Source organism: Nestor notabilis, unplaced genomic scaffold, assembly GCF_000696875.1.
Source record: "Nestor notabilis isolate BGI_N333 unplaced genomic scaffold, ASM69687v1 scaffold101, whole genome shotgun sequence".
NCBI lineage: Eukaryota > Metazoa > Chordata > Aves > Psittaciformes > Psittacidae > Nestor > Nestor notabilis.
The window spans coordinates 156,170-174,664 of record NW_009914896.1 but is presented as its reverse complement, the minus strand read 5'-3'; the positions used below and the strand labels follow the sequence as shown (position 1 = coordinate 174,664).

The 18,495-nt window shown below is 42.9% G+C and overlaps 1 protein-coding gene across 1 annotated transcript in view; it reads right to left on the bottom strand.

The window, feature by feature from the left end:
* Positions 1 to 5,662: 5,662 nt before the first annotated feature.
* Positions 5,663 to 18,495, bottom strand: part of BTBD11 (BTB (POZ) domain containing 11) — a 75,319-nt gene continuing 62,486 nt past the window's right edge. Inside the window, exons 12-17 of the mRNA XM_010023852.1 lie at positions 16,708 to 16,813; positions 15,827 to 15,929; positions 13,978 to 14,059; positions 13,044 to 13,112; positions 9,811 to 9,924; positions 5,663 to 7,086 (exon numbers count right to left, since the gene is read on the bottom strand). Coding sequence (XP_010022154.1) covers positions 6,877 to 7,086; positions 9,811 to 9,924; positions 13,044 to 13,112; positions 13,978 to 14,059; positions 15,827 to 15,929; positions 16,708 to 16,813 — 684 coding nt within the window. The 3' untranslated portion in view covers positions 5,663 to 6,876. The remainder of the gene's footprint in view (positions 7,087 to 9,810; positions 9,925 to 13,043; positions 13,113 to 13,977; positions 14,060 to 15,826; positions 15,930 to 16,707; positions 16,814 to 18,495) is intronic.

The window sequence follows — 18,495 nt, the reverse complement described above, 5'->3', positions numbered from 1 at the left end:
TTTTTTTCCCTGTCTTTGTTTGCTTTAGAAAGGCAATAAGAAACAAGATTGCCTCTCACTGAGCTGGGCAAAACCAAGTAATGGAAGTTTTAATGAAAACACAGCAGCAGAGATGACAGGAAGTGGAAAGACCAAAGTTAACCACACACAAAGGGGTTCAGGCAAATTCACTCTTGCAGCTGCGGCAGTCGAGATATTTATAAGGACAACAAAAAGCTACCAATTGCTGGAGCTCCACGGCCATATCTGAGCAGTGGGACCGAGCAAACCCTCTCTGTGAGCATTAAAGAGACCAGAGCCAAATGGGCTGGTTTGGGATGCCAAGATGGGGCTGCTTCCTCCTCTCCTACCTGTCTTCTGCTCTGCTCTCCTCTCCGATTTCATGGAAACTCTTGAGTTGGAGAACAAATAAACCAGGAAATAGAGAACACTATACCTCTGGAATCCAAATATGCAAATATCTGAGGTTAGACATCAAAATCCTTGTCCCTAATCCTCTTTCCTTACTGAGACCTCTTCATTAGCGTGCCATCCAACATGAACAGAAACCTGTGCCTAATCACACTGTGTCATCACCACTGCAGGATGGAAGACTAAAACTGTAAGCTGAAAGAAGGATGGAAAATGCCTCTCCAAAGGAAAAGAAAACCAAAATTGCTGTTCTGGTTCATCACATAAAATCAGGTGGACAGATTTTGCCAACTAAACAGCTTAGCTTGCAAAACACAAGTTGTTTGTTTTGCAACTTCTCTTGTAACTTGCTGCCATGTCTCCTGGCTGGTTTAGTGACAAGCAATCCAAGCAAAGCACATAAAGCATCATCTAACAGAGACTACTGACTTGAGAACATGAGATGGCACATTGTGAGCCCTCTGCATGTGCCTAAGATAAATACACAGTAGGCCATCCATGGCTCTTCCGTGCAAGCAGCCTTGAACCAACCTAAAAGAATGACACTTTAATGGCAACAAAAAGAAACTGAGTACCTGCCTGCTCTCCACCGTGAGCTCGCTTCCCAGTTCTTAGGCTCACTGAAGGCAGCTGACAAATGCCCATCATCTTCTGCAGGTTTCCAGATTTTCCTTCTGCTTCAGGTACCCCATTTGCAGTGTTTTCAGCAGCGGTCTCACTGAAGTCACGGATCATTGACTCACAGCTGAAGACTCAGCTTCGCTATTTTTTGCCCATGGAGGACGTTATAAATGGTAGGTCAGATGCAATTCTACTTGGAATGTGATGATCTGGTCAGAGCGGGCAGTTTTCACCCACTGAAGGTAACGGGCTTTATCTCAAAATAAATAACAGGTTAAAAACTAACAAAATATTAGTTTTGTTACAAACATATGGAAGATGTATTGGAAGAGCTGTGAGGGAGAGATACAAATGTTGTGCTTATAGGCAGACATCTAAAATTAGTGATGTTCTCATCTATGGGTTTCAGGTATTATTTGAGTGCTATTTCAAGGCTAACTTTCTGCAAGCTAGTTTATTAAATATTAGGACAAATTCTAAGCAGCTTTTTAAATGCTTATAGATTTCAACATCTCTGGGCCAGAGGATGAAAGCAACATCAGGCCGTTCACTTCTGTAAAGCGCTTGCAGAGCCTCACATGAAAGACACTTTGTCAAACAAACTAACTTCAAGTCTTTGACTTCAGGTAACTCTCGTTCAAACCCCAAAATAACAAATCATCCACTGACTTCAGAGGCAGCTTCAGTGCACACAGGCTTCGGGATGACATCTTTCAGCAAGTTTTAAGACAGAGCCAGCTCTGGGTTGCAGGGACACTGAATACCTGCAACCAATGACAAGTTCTGCAGGTTCTCAGCTTCTCCAAGGATTTAACCCATAGACAAGAGCACTAGGAATAGCTGTTTCCCTAGGATGGCCTGAGCCTTGCCTTGAGTATGTGGATGTGTGAACTTTAGCACCACCTGTATTTTTCTTGAACATCAAACCCCCACTTAAACACGGTCCTGAATGCCTGAGTCCCCACAGACCTAGTTGCATTGCATGCCATAACAGAACCCTGCTCTGATTTTATACAGGTACAGGGAGGGGAAGAAGAGATGCCCTTTCTTTATTCTCAGTGCACCACCTCAGAGCAGTTTATTTCAGTATAAACTGCGGATTTCCCTTTTTCGTTTAATCTTCAAAGAGCAGCACATGGTGCGACGCTCTGAAACAAAACTAGGATTCCGGCAATCCCCCGGCACAGCACACACTGCAGCCTATCCAGAACTTGTGCAGCGTTTGGTATGAAGCCAGTGGGCATTCAATACAAAAAGGCTCACTGTCAAAAGCAGCATGTGGAGGATTCAGCAAGCAGCTCTCATTAGTGCCAACGGGAGCCTGGCTACTGAGCCTTCACACCTCTTTAAAGACGTTTCCTCTGTCTTTTATGGACATTTGCACAAATCTACTCTGAAGCCGAGACCAAGCAGGCAAAACTTTTAGCTGGAGAAAAGAAAAGAAGTCTCAGCCGTTAGAAAGCTGGCCCTGTCCCAGAACAGAGCATCTGGCCACCAGCTGTGTTTAGAGGACAGCAGGCAGAAGGAACATATCACAGGAAAATCTGAGAAACGAGTAGACAGAGCTGACTTTTGTCGTGAAAATAATACCAGCCTTCCTCTGTGATGTCCAAAACCTTTGCCCTCCTGCATTCCCCATCCTTTTCTCTTCCTAGCTCTCAAGCCAATTATTGGAAAATTGCCCATTCAGGAGAACACAGATACACTTTCTGGGCTTGGGAAAGCATCCAGTGGGGCTCTAGAGTAAAAAAAACCTGGGAAGTGTGGCAACTGGTAGCACGTGAGGCGAAATGGGGAAATTCTGGAAACTAAGGGAGGACCTTGTGGAGAGGCAGAAGGAAAAGATCTGCCATGAGGCAAGGGCAGGATGCCTGCAAGTCCTCAAATACTACAGCACTGGATTAGTATAAAAAAGACAGATGGAAAGGAACAAAACCAGCCCTTCACTCATTAAAGGCTGGAAAGTTATGATTAGAAAGAAAATCACAAGTTTTTCTAAGGATGTTGTATGTTTTTCCATTTCACCTAGATCGGAGCTAATATTTTCCCTCAAAATTTGTAACTTATTGCAACTCATAAAAAGACTAAAGAAGAAGAAGGCTTTTTATTTTCCAAGATGATAACACCATCTCTCTAGAAAATGCTAATAAAAAGCTCTGCTGGAAAGAGCCGTATCTGATAGGGATGGTATTCACGGGCACCCACTGAAAGTCACACTGCTTTTTAGATTAAATTGACAACAGACACCTTCCCCCCCAGCCCCAGATTAATGAAGAATCCATGCATGAAGCCATGTACAATAAAGCCTGGAGATTACGAAACAGGCTAGAAGACAGGATCAGAATTGCAATTGATCTTGATGAAGTGGGGAAATTGCCCCAATTAAAGCCAAACAAGTTTAATAAAGACAAGTCGAAAGCGTTATACTATGGAAGGTGCAGTAAACAAATGCACAAATCAAAATGGGAACTCCTGGGAAAGCAGCAGTGAATCACCCAGGAATTGTAAGAGAAGACAGACTAGATCAAAGTCAGCTATGGGGTGTTCTTGTAGAAAATATTCCAGGATGTATTTTCTGATATGCTTTACATAAACCACAGGAGACAGTTAATGCTGCTTTGCTCGTTACTGTATAAAACCCTTGCTGAAGTGCTGTGTTTTGGGGAAACTGGGGAGTACTGAGGGGAATGACAGCAAAAATTAGAGACCTAGAAAATAACAGCAAAAGAACTAGGAAAGACTATACTAGTGAGGAAAATAGGATAATTAATCTAATACATAGAATCATAGAGTAATCTTGTAAGAAGATCCTGTAAGATCATCCCTTCTTCCTGTCAATCAGGGCTTGAAGGGAAAGTGGGTCTATTTGCAGTAAATTGCAGTCTCTTGGGAAAGCCTTCTGATTTTGAGGGAGGTGAAGGTTGTGGATCCCTGTTACTGGATATTTCAAGAGCCTGCAAGCTGCACACTATCTGGCATGGAATTGAAGGTTATGGGTGGTTTTTTTTTAGGTTCCTTTCAGCTACACATCTATGACTTCGGGATTACCAGAGTTTTGAAGGGCTAAAGTTATTCCCTTATAAATCAATAGCTGCAATCCCTGCCTGTAGCAGCTTTGAATGATAGCTTCTAGGGGCTTGTTCTCTCCTACCATTTGCCAGACACCAACAAAGCAGATCTTGCAGCAGCAGTGGGTGCCACAATTCCTGTTGTGCTCAGCAATCCACATTCACAAGGGCCCGAAGGAGCAAAGGGACACAGAAATGCATGGGCTGGTGCTGCTCTGCTGGCAGGCTTGCACAGTGTGTGCTTGGAGGCATCTGCACTCTGTTGGTAGAGCCTTTGGCTCGTGTTGACCTTTGAGTGCCCAAACACGGTGACCACTCAGTTCACGTACAGCCAAAGGATATTAAGCCCTTTATCTCCTAATGAAAACCAGTGAGCGTTACCACAGATACTCTCAACTCATCAAAAGAACAACTTGTACAGTTATCAGTGTTTCCTTCCTAATGGGTTCCAGGCAGGTTCATACAAATGCTCAAAAGACATCACCTTCCAGGGGCAGGCTGTGCACACAGGACTCTACGTCCCTTTACCAAAACACAGTATTTGAGCTAGAAAGAGGGGCACAACAGCCGTGGTTCTCATTATAGAATTAGATGCCAGATTAATATATATATATATGTATACCTGTGGGCATGTTTCCTAGAAAAAGCTATTTTGCCTATGGATATACACATATGCTGATGATTTTGTTGGGCACTACGTGCGTACCCAAGGGAAGAATCTTAGTATCATGATTATGGTTTGGAAAACTTTGCTATTTTAAACCATGAAGCTGTGGGGTGAGGTCTGCTTCTATCTAGTTATCACTGGCATGGAAAGATGGGTTTCCATGGAAAAGGAGGCACGCCAAATGACAGCAAGCACCTCTGCACGTTGCTGCTGCATCAACCATGGTGTTGCTTCACTAGCATCACAATGTTCACACGGAAATTGCCACTACCTAAATGTTCCAGAGAGCATCTTGTGTGAACATCTACTATATGCAGGAAAAAAAAAAGTTTAATTGACTGACATGCTGTGTCTCTGCAACATTAGTGGCAGTTTAGACATTTTGTAATGTGCCGCAGAAACTGCAGAGGCTTTAAAAGACCAAGCACACAGGTGGATTTACACCTCAGAGTAATAAACCAGCTTCCTACCATGTTGGTAACTAGAGCCAAAACTGTGTTCTCTTGAGCATGCCAAAAGCTACCAACATGGAAGATACTGGTAGATCTGCCCAGCACCCAACATAGATACCTCAACAAAAGAAGAAGAGGTTAACATGCACTGTCAAAATAAAGCTTTTAAAATCTATGAACTGGGCACGGTTTCTGAATGGCATGCTACAAAATAAATACATTAATGTCAATTTGCCATGGAGAAAGCAACACCTTTGCCTACTTCTTGCTATGGTTTTCAGAGACAGAGCATCAGGAATGTTGTGGCACATAGCAGGTTTGTCTTGCTAACAGTTTGCTGCAAAATAAACAAAGCTTTAACATTAAATCACACCCTCATCCCACCCCACCAACCCCTGCACTGTAGATAACCTATACATTCTCAGGATACAGTGAGAAATCATTCTATCGTACATATTTAATTATAATTTAAAAAAGTCTAACTCAGACACAATCTCTGGCCAGTAGCAAAGTATCAACACATTACTGAAGTAAAGATCTGCTATTATCACTTCACTGTAACAAACAGAAATCAGCATCTCCAGAAGGGTCTCCGGGGGTACCGTGCCACAACCAATCGCACCAAATAAAAAAAGATGCTAATTTCACAAATGGAGGTTGACAAGAAGTAACATCGCATTTGTCTTGGCGAAACGAAGCACGAACGTAACATTTCACAGGTACAGTTACCATGCAAATGCATGTTGAGTTTGTCATTGTTTTCAACCCCAAATCACGAGTAGCATGCAGTTCTCCTGCTCCCCCACCCCCCCAACTACTGTATTAGAGATAGTCTGGGTAATGTACCTCTTTGGTGTAACCATAGCCTGTTAGGCAAGATTATACCACCCTAGGAAAGAATACAAGCAAAACTTGATCATATGTATGTTTACACAATGTACATTTTACCATTTAAAAAACCAAAACATGTTACATAGATCCTCAAACACAGCTCTGTTGAAAATGAAATTTTAAGCTTAAGAAATCATTTTTAAACTACAAGGCCACCCCGTTATTTTTTATGAACAGTTTAAAAAGTTCCCACCCCTAAAAATCTCTCAGTATACTTCCTCAGCTGTAACAGTCTTACTCACTCTCTAATACAGTTGATCTTTGCTCGACAGCAATAACAGTTCTTACATTTCTTAAATGCATGAGATAATGAACTCCGGGATAGATATAGTTCTTAAATGTATTACATGGGAACAGATCTGCCTTAAATGATCAATTGGTCAATTCGGGTGTTCCCTGGCACCACCGCTCAGTCAGGGGCTTCTGCTGTTCACTGAGTTCTGGCTTTTGTTGGCATCAAGCTCCACGACCACATGTATGTGTGTTTTCGTGTTCAGAATTTGAGTACAACAGCAATTCACTGGATACTCTGGTACCCTGTTTGCTCAAAACCACGGAGGAGCTTCGTATTCTGCATTCCCTCATCTGGACGGGGCTGCAGCCCCAGCGCAGCACCTTTGGCCAACACGGAACTATTTGGATGCAAAGTAGAATTTTTTTAATTACTTTTTTGTAGTCGTTTAAGCAACTGCAATGGGTTTAAGCAACTGCCACAGCAGACTTAACTTGCAGGGTCTTTATTAGAGGGTTACCGTCTTCCTCAGCTTTACACAATGGAGCCCTTTGAAGAAGACAAATGAATTGACTGAATCCTTGTGGCCAACGTCCTCTGTAAGTCCTGTAGCACATTCTGACCGGATGTTTCTCCATTCTTGTCATACAACAGCTGTTTGAATGCTTCGTTTTCAATGAGGACCATCATATTTTTGAGAAAGTAGCCTTCACAATAGGAAGATAGTTCTGTGACTCCGAGAAACTACAAGAAGTGAAATTAGAGAAAGATAACCATTCTGATAAAACCCACTCAGCAAATGCAGTGCATAAGAGCTGCATACAAACAAATACACAAGCTAAGCCTTTCAGACAAGGCACAGTAATGCTTACAGATGTATGTCTGCAAAAACATACTACAGACCAAGTTTCATGAATGCCATCCTTAGTAAGGATGGGACATACGACTGCAGAAGCCTGTCATGCAAAGTTTCATGCTTCGAGAAATCTTTGGAGGGCAAATGGAGGTTTGTAGAGCACGTGGTTTGGGGCTGTCAGTATCTCTCTAACTCAGGACGCTGTGTCAGGGTAATAGGCAGGGACACTGTAATGTGTGAGCAAACCTTAAATGTGTGAGTGAAAATGTATGAGCAAACCTTGGATGACCCATACTGGTCATTTGATAGGTGACCTGTACTGGTCACAGCATCACAGAATGGTTTGGATTGGAAGGGACCTTAAAGATCATCCAGTTCCAACCCCCTGACATGGGCAGGGATACCTTCCACTAGACCGGTTGCTCAAAGACCCTAAATCCTGTGGTCATACAAAGAGTACAGCCGTAATATTTCACTATAGCTGTCATTGCAACCATGCAAGTGTAGAGAGCAATGCTCAGCCCATCCTGCCACCCAAGCTCCTGCTAGGTCCGGCATCGCCTGAGTTCCTGCAGGCGCAGCTGAGCTTGCAAAGTAGCAGCGACTAGAAATGGTACCTACAGCAGGAGCAAGTTACTCCAAACCTGCTCCTGCCTGATTCGGTGGTTCCTGGCTTCATTGCCTGCTCACCTTATTCCCATCCTAACTGCTGTCTAACATGAGTTTCTTCCACGCTTCGGAGAGCAACATGGAAAAGCAGACAGCTGGCTCGCAAGCTGCGCTTCAACTGCCTGTGAGCTCCTCTGGCTCATCATGACCATCTGGCCTCCTCCACCACATACCATTATCTCATATTCACATAACAAACAAATGAAGCTACTGTGTGACAGGAGCACTCTCGGCAGAACAATCTGTGCTCAGATTAATCACCTGCACATCACACAGACCGGCAACCAGAAGATGGAGTGCCTTCTCTTCTCTGCAGACAGCATAATAGAGAGGTACCTGAACTAGCTTTAAATGTGTGAGTTCAGGTCCCGGACACCTTCTGGCTATAGGAGTATGAAGCTTAGCGCTGGTAATACACTGGAAGCAGGGTAAACTAGCCCATGCAGAGCTCTAGGGTGATGTGGCTTAACAAAGTCAAGATTTCATTCACAGCTAGCTTGGCTATCTCTGCAAGGCACAACCCCCATCAGTGCAAACATGACCCTCGCCATGAAAGCCTCTCAAGGACACCATTTCCACCGCCACCATTGAAAGAGGCAAAAAAACCTTGCAGGCTGAGGCCCTTGCAGGCAAACAAGGAGCTGGATTTAATCACTGGGTTTATTCAGTCCCAGCACCACTTGGTATGCAAGTCCCTCAGACAGGTATAAAGTTCTGTGTAAGAACTTTCTTGAATCAGGATGTAAATAACAGCTACGTTTCACAAGTCAAAGAAAACACGTGATTTTAAAACAAAATTATTCATTTTACTTTTAGTAACAGTAATAAAAATTGAGAAGTTCCCACATGAGCGAGAAGATAAATCAAGTATTTTTCAAGAGATTCTTGCACTGCTTATTTTTTTTTCTATTACAATAAATGCACCTGCAGAAATATCTCATTTCTTATTTATTTCATAGGTGGAACTTTATGCTGCTTCAAACACTGATTGCACGTTATCTGTACATCAAGACTTAACATTACTGCTTTCTGTAAGAAATACCTGATAATGTGAATAGAGGTCAGATCTGCAGGGGTTTGGAGCAATCTGCAGGATTACTCTGCTCAATCAAACCTCCGTGTCATGCTGCACCATTTTATCTTTCTTAGAGACCATGTAAGCTTAGGAAAAAATCATCTAAGCAATGCTCTAAAAATATTTTGTCGCAACTATTTGTGTATCATTTCCATCTTCTGAATGAAAGTCTAACTACTAAGTACACAAAAGGAGGAGAAAAACTGAAACTAATCAATGTGGCAACCACCTCCATCAATGAACAAAAATAGGTTTTCCAGGTCAAAAAATGCCATGCTTTTATGCCTAATCACTTAGGCCCCCTCACAAGCTAAGTAAATAATTTGATTCCAGTTAGGAAGCTGCAAATCTCTCTGAGACATAAAATTCTCATTACCATCCTTACATGGCTCTGAGACATTGCTCTTTGACAGCATGGCATTTTTATGTATTGACAAGCTGTCACCAGCATTGAGTATATCACCCCAGTGGGCTTCAGGCAGGAGGAAACAAGGAATTGTAATGGGACCACGCAGCTTGGAAGGTGGAAGAGAGGCATCTTACTCACTGAGGTGATTCCTGTTGAGTAACTCAGCAGTTTGGGTTGCCATGACAAGGGACAGATCTGCTACACAGTGGTACACTCAAATTGAATTTGAACCGCTTAGGGAAGGAGGTGAGAAGTTGCCACCAGTGCTCGTACACTACATGATTTAGGACTGTCACTATACTAGGTACCTGTTAGCCACTCAGTCATAGTAAATGAATGACAAATCTTAGATACACAAAAAAATACTAAGCATATGACATATGTATGTATCACTACTTGTCATAACACTGACCTATGAGGACAGACACATAACATGCAAGCATACGCGGTTATTTTTACCTTGGCATGATTATAAATATCCACACAGTTTTCTGTATTAATGCTTTTTGCACAAATGATCTCACAGTGTCGTTGTAAAGCTTCAAGCTGGAAAAATTTAGCAGCAGAGAGAAGCTAAAAAAAAAAAAGTAAGGGAAAAAATAGTCAAAACTGCTGAGCCACACGGAATCAGAGCTTGCTTCTTTACTGTTTCATTATATTTCTTTCTCTGTCCCTGCTTCAGTTAGCATGAAAGTACTGACAGTCAGAACGAGAAGGTTTGCTTGGTTGCTTCAACCCTTTGCAGTCCCCTCTAGATTATACTGAGGGAAGCTGTCCATGGAGAGACCATCTCAGGCTGCTCAGACCCATGTGCTGACTTTGGAATAGGAGCAGTGGTGGGGGGAAGAGAGAAAAAGGGAATGGCAGCTTGGAGAGTCTCTGGTCACTTTGCAAACATGATTCTGCAAGGAGGGATCTACAATTACATTCCAGGAAGAAAGGGTTCTGGTTGAACTGTTCCCCAAGCTGTGGCTGAAACAGAGCATGTAGGCTGGCTTTGGGCATGTCAGCAGAAGGGCCAGGACCAAGAGGATAGAGGAATTCAAACCAGATGATGATGGTCACCCTGGGCAGTCTTAAAAATGTAGAGAGGCAATAAACTTCAAATCTGTCATCTCAGCAGGCTCAAGGAAGTTGAATCAGATCTCTATATGTGCCTTGCTCTGGCTCGTGAGCAGCAATAAGGTCATGTCTAGGCCATGGGCACTGAAACACTGTCTGGCTCCACATTAATCCAAGGAGTGGGCGCACAGTGGGAAACAATGCAAAGGTGGGAACCAGCTTGGTGTAAGGCAGTGCCTAGTTAACACTCATGTTGGTGTTGTGTCTGTACTGCTGCACTACCATAGCTCTTCTTGACATCAGGACTCAAGCTGACCTCCCTCCCTCTTCAGCCCTGCATCCACCCTATGAATATACTACCTGGACTGGCACTGCCTTGGGATGTGTGGCCATGACCTGAGCCTGTGGGGTGAAAATAGCTTAAATTTTGATTTCTCCAACTGATTTCAGTAGTGCTAAGATTTCTGCTTTTGCTCCCTTTCTTTCCTTTTACAACTGGGAAAAAGAATTTCATTTTCTGTCTTTCCATGTTAAGTCATTGCCTCTTGCTCTCTGCTCTGGCTTAGGAAGCAGGGTGGGGTTCTTCACTGCTTGACACCTTGCTCTAACCCAGCCAGGTCTCTTAGGCCAAGCTGTTCAGGTGTTCAGGCATTTATACGGCCCTTATCATCGATAGCTGCATGACAACAAGCTACCCTGTGAATTCCAAAAGGGCTCTCATGACACTAGGTAGGAGCACTGGGGAGCAAACCCCTGAAACTTTCATGACATTATTCTGACTTCTCCTATGCAGTCTGCTCGAGCTCTGCTTTAATCCCATAAATAAATCCAAGTGTTGAAAATCTGCAGTGCTGATGTGATAGCAGCCAGCTGGCCCCAATTATGAATTGCAGCAAAGATTTCTGTGGAGTATTTCTGGTGCTTCTTGTTATCTTATTTGTAATAAGGCAAGTTGCTAAATGCAGTTTTGAAAGATAAAGCCAAATCCTATTCCAGCTGTCTCTGTGGCTCAAGCAGTCACGTGCTGGTTTGTAATTACTGTAAACTGTGAGGAACCGTGGCTAGATCTGTTATCAACAGATCAGTCAATCAGTCATACATTCTTGAGTCACAGAAGTTTTGAGATGTCACAAAAGTAGAGCAAGCTGCCAGCTGAACTGCAGCACAAGGTTTTTAACAGCCTAGGTGGTAACACACGCTTCTCTATAGAGCTGTTGCACTGCCTCGTCTAAGACTCCTATTTCAGGGAGGGTAAGAAATACAGGAGCTTCTTTCAAAACTACAGGTGAAATCATATGAGATTTCATACAAGGTATGAGAATTAGTGACCTTGTCCTATAAAGCTCAGAAGGTCAACGTGGGTATGCTTAGTTAAAAATCCACTGCCTGCACCAGAGAGGGGTAATTTCGGTCCTGACCAGTTCCATCCTCTGACTACCCCTGTACCCATCAGAATTGATTCACCCTGGCCACTTGTACCCCAAAGAGTTGCTCCCAATTTGTGGTTAGCAGTACTTTGGTAAAAGCTAAGCCTTGCATGGATGCCCCAGGCAACAGTCACAGGGACAGACTAACTAATGTAAGCAACAATAAAACATCATGGTGGCAGACTATAATCTGTACACTAGCTTTTTAGGTAGCTCTGGTTTTAGTATTTACTTATTTAGTATTTACTGATTTAGTCTTGTATTCTTTTTGGCTGCCATAATCTTGTAACTGTCAACAGGAAAACTCCCTCAATGGCCATCAAGAATTTACTCAAACATCTCTTACTTCTATATAGTTGGGGTCGTTAGGCTGATCATCACTGGCAATGACAGCACACAGTATCTGGAAGAGGATGACTTAACATCCATAGAGGTTGTGGATGTGTGACTACATTGACAGCTCAGTCAGCTTCAGTCGGCTTGGTTTGACTTTCACAAATGGGCACAGTGGCACTGGATGTTTTAAATCCAGTGAGAAAGGGGCAAAGAAGTCTCTGTAGCTCAGGGAGCAGATTAAAGTTTTATTCAGAAAACTTGACAGTCCCATGCTTGAAATTGAACTGAACTGTGACTCCAGTGGGATTTCTCCTGCAGTTAAAGCCTAGTACATGCCCAGGAATTGTTCTGAGTAAGGAACCAAACTGGATGCTTTTATGCTGTTGAGATAGGTTTGGACACGTTAAGCCTGCACTAATAAACATAACAGTGTGGCAGAGGGAAGCTGACTGGCCCAGTTGGAGCAGAGCACCTCACCTATCAGGCTGAAAGACAGAGGATGCTATACTATGCTGCTGGGAGCTGATTCCAGATCTTAGTAACACCAGCTTTGCATTTCCTTGAAAGAGTCTCTCAAAGCACCTAACTATGTATTTTTATTTCAGATACTTTTGGGGGGCTTGATGATCATAGTTTTTCTACTCTCTCTTCTCTGACAGTCAACTTCACAGTGGTGAAAGTTATCATAACAGGTGACTGGCAGAGAAGGAGACTGAGAGTCTCCTGCATGGCTGCAGACAGCCTGGGCACTGCTGGCTCTTACAGGAGTGCTCGTGGTCTCTTGCCCAATGGCCACATGCCCTTTGGTGAACAGTACAGAGATCACTTAGCATTGCTCCCACTGCAATTAAGATAAATGTCTCTTACCTCCATAATCTCATTATTTTTAATCAGGAGTGACTCTGCACCTCCATAATAAAGATACTGCATAACCAGCTGTAATAGAACAAAGGAAGTGTTTATAAAAAGCAATCTGAGACATCAGGGAACAGGGAGTGATAAAAAGATTGCAGGCAATACCCAAGGCTCTCCAACACCACCAAGGATTTGTAAAGAAAACTGGCCCAAACCTCCCAATTTCAAGATATATTTTGCCACTCTCTCTCTCAAAGTACATCACTGATTCAGGAAAATACAGCATATATAATGGTTATTCTCTTATTCCTTCCCTGGCAATGGCACCCTCACCTTCACCCTGCTGTGTGTGGGCATGCATGGATGATGAGAAAGAGTGGGGGAGGCTCCGCATTGTAATACAAGACAGCTAAGATCCCTCTGCAGTGAGCTTCCAGCAAGCCTAAGTTACTGTAGACAGCTGGGAATTATCTGCAGCAGTAGCAGTCAATACATGGAACTGTCTGAGCTCTGACTCAAATAGAGGGAAGCATATACAAGTATATGCTTCAGATACAGAAAGCAAGCTCTGTATTTTCATGGCAAAAAATTGATTGAACAATACTGCTAAGGAACGGAATGAACTGTTTCTCTTCCAAGCCTGTCCATTAAATACAGAAAGAGCCAGCAAGAGAAAAAAAAGAATTAAGTGCTTTACCTTTATATGCACTGCTTTGTCTGCATAGCCTGTATAAGTAGAATACATGCTATTGAATCTGATTGGCCACAACATTTGCAATCAGTATCACTCTGTAGCTTAGTGTGTGAACGGAGATGAAACCTGTGCTCATGAAACCACTACTCTGAGCTATGTGTTTACCAAATACACACATAATAATTTGGACAGGGCATGTACAATGTTCCTATTACATGTTCCATTCAAATTCGGTGTGAGAACTGACTTTACCTGAAAGATGGGGTACTTCACATAGTTGATCTCAATACAAGTACTGTCAGATGCGGGCTTGCTAGACAGCAGTGCTTTAAACCTAGATAAAAAGGAGCAAGACTGAAATACCAGCCCAATTATCTCTGTGAAAAGGCACAGCAAAGAGGAAGGACAGCATCAGCTCTTGCAAATACAGTACACTGAAATAAATGGATTTGTCACTAAAACACATCAAGATTTAGACACTGACAAAGTTCAAACCAAAAGGAAGATGCCACTCTTTCAGGAGATTTCAATTTGAGATATCTGAAAAATACATCTAACATCACAACAGAATAAAATGTACATAAGAAATTCAGATTCTCTAATGATGCAAATTACAAAACCGAAACCTGCTTTTGTTTTCTCTTTTTTTGTTTTCTTTCCCCCCACCTTGGAGGTAACATGATCTTTCAGGAAGACTTGCAACATTTAAAAACTGCACACCTTCTTTTTTTGAAGGAGATAGATAGATTTTGGCCTATGTCCATTATGCTGCTTTAAAGAAAATGTTTTGGAACAATATATTAAAACAGCTACATTAAGACTTTTAATGCTTGTATGTAGGCTCAGTACAATTGTGTAAGAAGGGGCAGGAGAGAAAACTGGATAGGTTGCTGTTCTCTGATTATCAAAACCTGGAATTCAGACAAGTTTCCAGAAAAAAACCCACCTTCTAAGTTAATAATTGCAGATTTGTGTAAGACATCCATATGTAGCAACCCATTTCTCAAAACCAGATACTCCCATTTGATCAGAAGGCAAAAATAGGAAATATGCAGATGTCAGAAACACCTGCCCTTGTACTTCCTCTTTTTGATAATTCACCTGACCTTCCAGCAATAGTGCAAAGCTTGGCTTATCTATCAAGACAAGCATTTACTGGATGGTAACCTTTTCCACATCATGACTGCATCTCGTTAATTAACATACAGATAACAATTGATTTGCTTTTACTAGTGTCAAACTCTATTATGAATACAATTTAGTAGGTTTAAAGCTGGACCAGGTAGAACATGTTTGTACCTCTACAAATAAGCTCTAAACCAAAATACCCATTTCTTAACTGATGGCAGAGCTAGATACTGCAGTTGCTTTATGCAAACCTCTTTACTCTGTGGTGTGGGTTGGCAGCACGACTAGCATAGGTTCCCATTTTGCTCAGCTACCCAAACTCAAGTGGCTTGTCCTTGATAAATCTTGAAACAAGCTCTTATGGAGGGCCAGCTATATTTGTTTCAAAGCACACCTTTAGTTATAAAGCCGCATACAAATAAGGCTTGGGTTGTGATGGGTAACCCACATCCAGCCTATACAGTATGATATGTTTCATAGTTACTTAATTTTATTTTAAAAGGGTCAAAGGCTGTCAATGAAAGCAGTGATAGGAGTTTGGGTTTTGCTGGAGATTGCCTATGTTGATGCAAGGCAGGATTTAGCCATTGACAGGATAAATCATTAGGAATAAAAATACTAAAAGGCTCCTCTATGACCAAGAGCTGGATGCAGCAACGAGCTCCATGCACATGTGCCTCAGTGAAATGAAGTTGGATTAATGGCCAGAAGCACAGATGATTTACTGAGTGGGATTCTAGTGATTGCAGTACTTGTTAAACACCCTCTAGATCAACCAGAAACAAGTTGCTGAGATGTTCTTCTTAGGAAAAACTTGAAGACTGGGCCTTCAAAGAATCGTAACAGAAGAAAACAAAACAAAACAACAAACAACACCAACCCCCAGGGAAAATAACAGAACAAAATAACAAAACAAACCCACAAAATTAAGTTCTATTTCTGTTACAAACCCAGAAATGTCTCTTTATTTTACCTTGGTGATGCAGTAAATAGCAACACTCTATGTGCATAAAATGGTCTTCCTTCCACCAGAAATGTAACATCTGACATCTCTTTGTTGTTAAGAAAATGGGGATCTAGAATCACAAAAAGAAGGAAAAAAAAAAGCCAATAACTTCGGTTTGGAAGAGGTCATGAACGTACAGAATATTTTCCTGGTTCAATAAAGGATGTCAATAGCGTAAAAGGATGTTGTTTTTAATGAGTAAAGCCTATGAAACTATTGTGGACAGCCTGAGACCCCAGACAGCCATGTGGAGTTCAGATGAAGAGAATTCAAAGCTTTGAAGTCTGCGAGGACCTTTGCTGACAGCCAGTCATCCCCTCCGAGCGGAGCTGGCACAGCCTCCCAGCTCTGCTGCCCAAAGCAAACTGCAGCTGAACGGATGCTGGAGGGATGCTTATTTATACCCTATTACACCTCTCTCCCTGTTTGGGGGAGTCTTTGTGCCAAAGGGAAGAGGGTTCTGGAAAACCTGTCTGGTCTTCTCTCAGTCACATGAAAACAACCTGGGCTCTGTCAGCAGGTGAAGAAGGCTGTGCCATCCCAGCATTACCCACAGACAGCCACAGCATTTTCATATGTGGACAGACATTTGGCTCCAGGCTTAGATCTCAGCCTAGTTATCAACACAAACAAATCTTTGCAGTTTCATGGTCCCACTCTAACACACCTGATGACCCTCCTGATTTCAGTGGGAGTTTCAGGTAAGGCTGAGTTTGGGGCCCTTTTTCTAGTTCTGCCTTTCAGATTCAGGTTTTTCACTGACTTGTGCCCCCCCAGCACGCAGCCAGGACACTGACTTCCCACAGCTCTCCTTGGAGAACCAACGAGCACCTTCAAGCCATGCTTACCTAGGCGAGAGGTCTGCTTGCGTTTAATTTCAACGAGCTTCGGAATAGGGTAGGGTCCATAGCAATGAGTGAAAATGACAGAGAGCTGCTGGCTGATCACTTCATTCTAAGCAAAAGAAAACAAATATATGCAGTGTAAGCTCAGTGTGCAAAGAAACATCATTACGCCAAGAGGATGTTACATTGTTCTCAAGAATTGCCTGTTTTGAAGCTGAAGAATGTGATTGCTGAAGCTTTATTAAAAATCAGATCTTAGGATTATAAGTGTTTGTCAGAAACTGAAATTCTCATTTACTTGATTTCTATGTCTCCTGTAAGAATCAGTTAAAATGGAAAGTCCTCTCCTTGGACCAGAGGTCTTCTTTTCCAAAAAGCCTCCATAGCTCCTGTCCCCTCCATAGAAACAAAGCTCCTTTACAATAGTGATTTCATGTCATTTACTGGAAAAAGACTTTTTGTCAGTCTCCAGAAAATGGTTATAGATCATGTTCTAGAAAACCAGAGCTACAAACAGATACAGCTGTACAGCCTGCATGCATTTCTAGAAGCAACAATCTCACAAACAGACCCTCCTCTACAGAGTGACCAAAGCATCACAGTCTGCCACTGAACCTCCTCATTCATTCCCAAATGTTTCATTAATGTGCTCTTACACCACTAGCACTGGCCTGGGCGTCACTGTGCTGAGGAAGCCACAAGACCATAACAGAATCAGGTCCAGTCTACCCATTCTGGCCTTACCCATTCCTGCCCAGACTCCAGGGTTAAGGCACCCGTGGGACACTTTTCTAAGTGCTAAGCAACTTGAGTGTCTGTATGCCTAAGCTGGAAGGACAGTGAAATGGATTTAGTGCTTAACTACCTGAGTAACAGCTGAAAGCACGGTTCAAAATCTTTGGCAAATTTTTCCCCATGCTTTCCTGATAACAGGAGCAGGTCTAGCCAAGTTCAATGGTGCCACATGATGCCATCTTCTAACTACGCTCTTGGTTGGTGATTCCCTTACACACCAGGAAACTGAAGAGGCACGGCAGTTAGATACGAGAGGGTTCAAGGCCAAGAAAATAAGCAGGTGAGGGACAAAACCCCCTAAATCTTAATAGAAAAATATGAGGTGTGTAGATGTTATACTAAAAATATCTCCAGGCTTCAAGGGCAGAAATTTAAGCTTTCCTTTCTCCGAGCATATTTCAGCTCAGTTTTAACAGTGGTACTCCTTAAACCCCACGAGGGACAAGGAGGAGCAGCAGAGATCCTGTAATGACTCCCTTACCACATCTAATCAGATGGGGTGGGAAAGGGTAGAGCTGTGTCCTCACAGGCACACGCTGATGTCAAAGGAAATTACACGCGCTCGACCGCAGGCGGGAGTTGGCTCCTATCACTACGTCAAGATGTAGCACTGAAGGAAATGCTAAGATAAGAGAAACACTGATACTAAGAGACACCATTTAGCACGGTGCAGGGAGCAGCCCTCAGAGAGGGGCTCACCGCTGTGGCTCCGAGACAAGGAGGATGCCTTGCACTGGGAGCATCTCTCTGTTCAGCATCTTCCAGACAGAGCTCTGCAAAGCGCTTCACAAAGGGAGTGAATCACAGGGCAAACAGAAAAAGAAGGTTTAAGGCCAGATTTAAAGGAGGAAGTGACTCAGCTGCCAGGAGGGCTGACTGGGAGAGCTCTAGACAGACAGGGCAGAAAGAGCAATTGCTTCTCTGCTCAGAAGGGCTGTGCCGAAGCACTGTGGCTGACTGAGTCAGTCAGGGAGGAGTGTGTCTGGGGGGATGCTG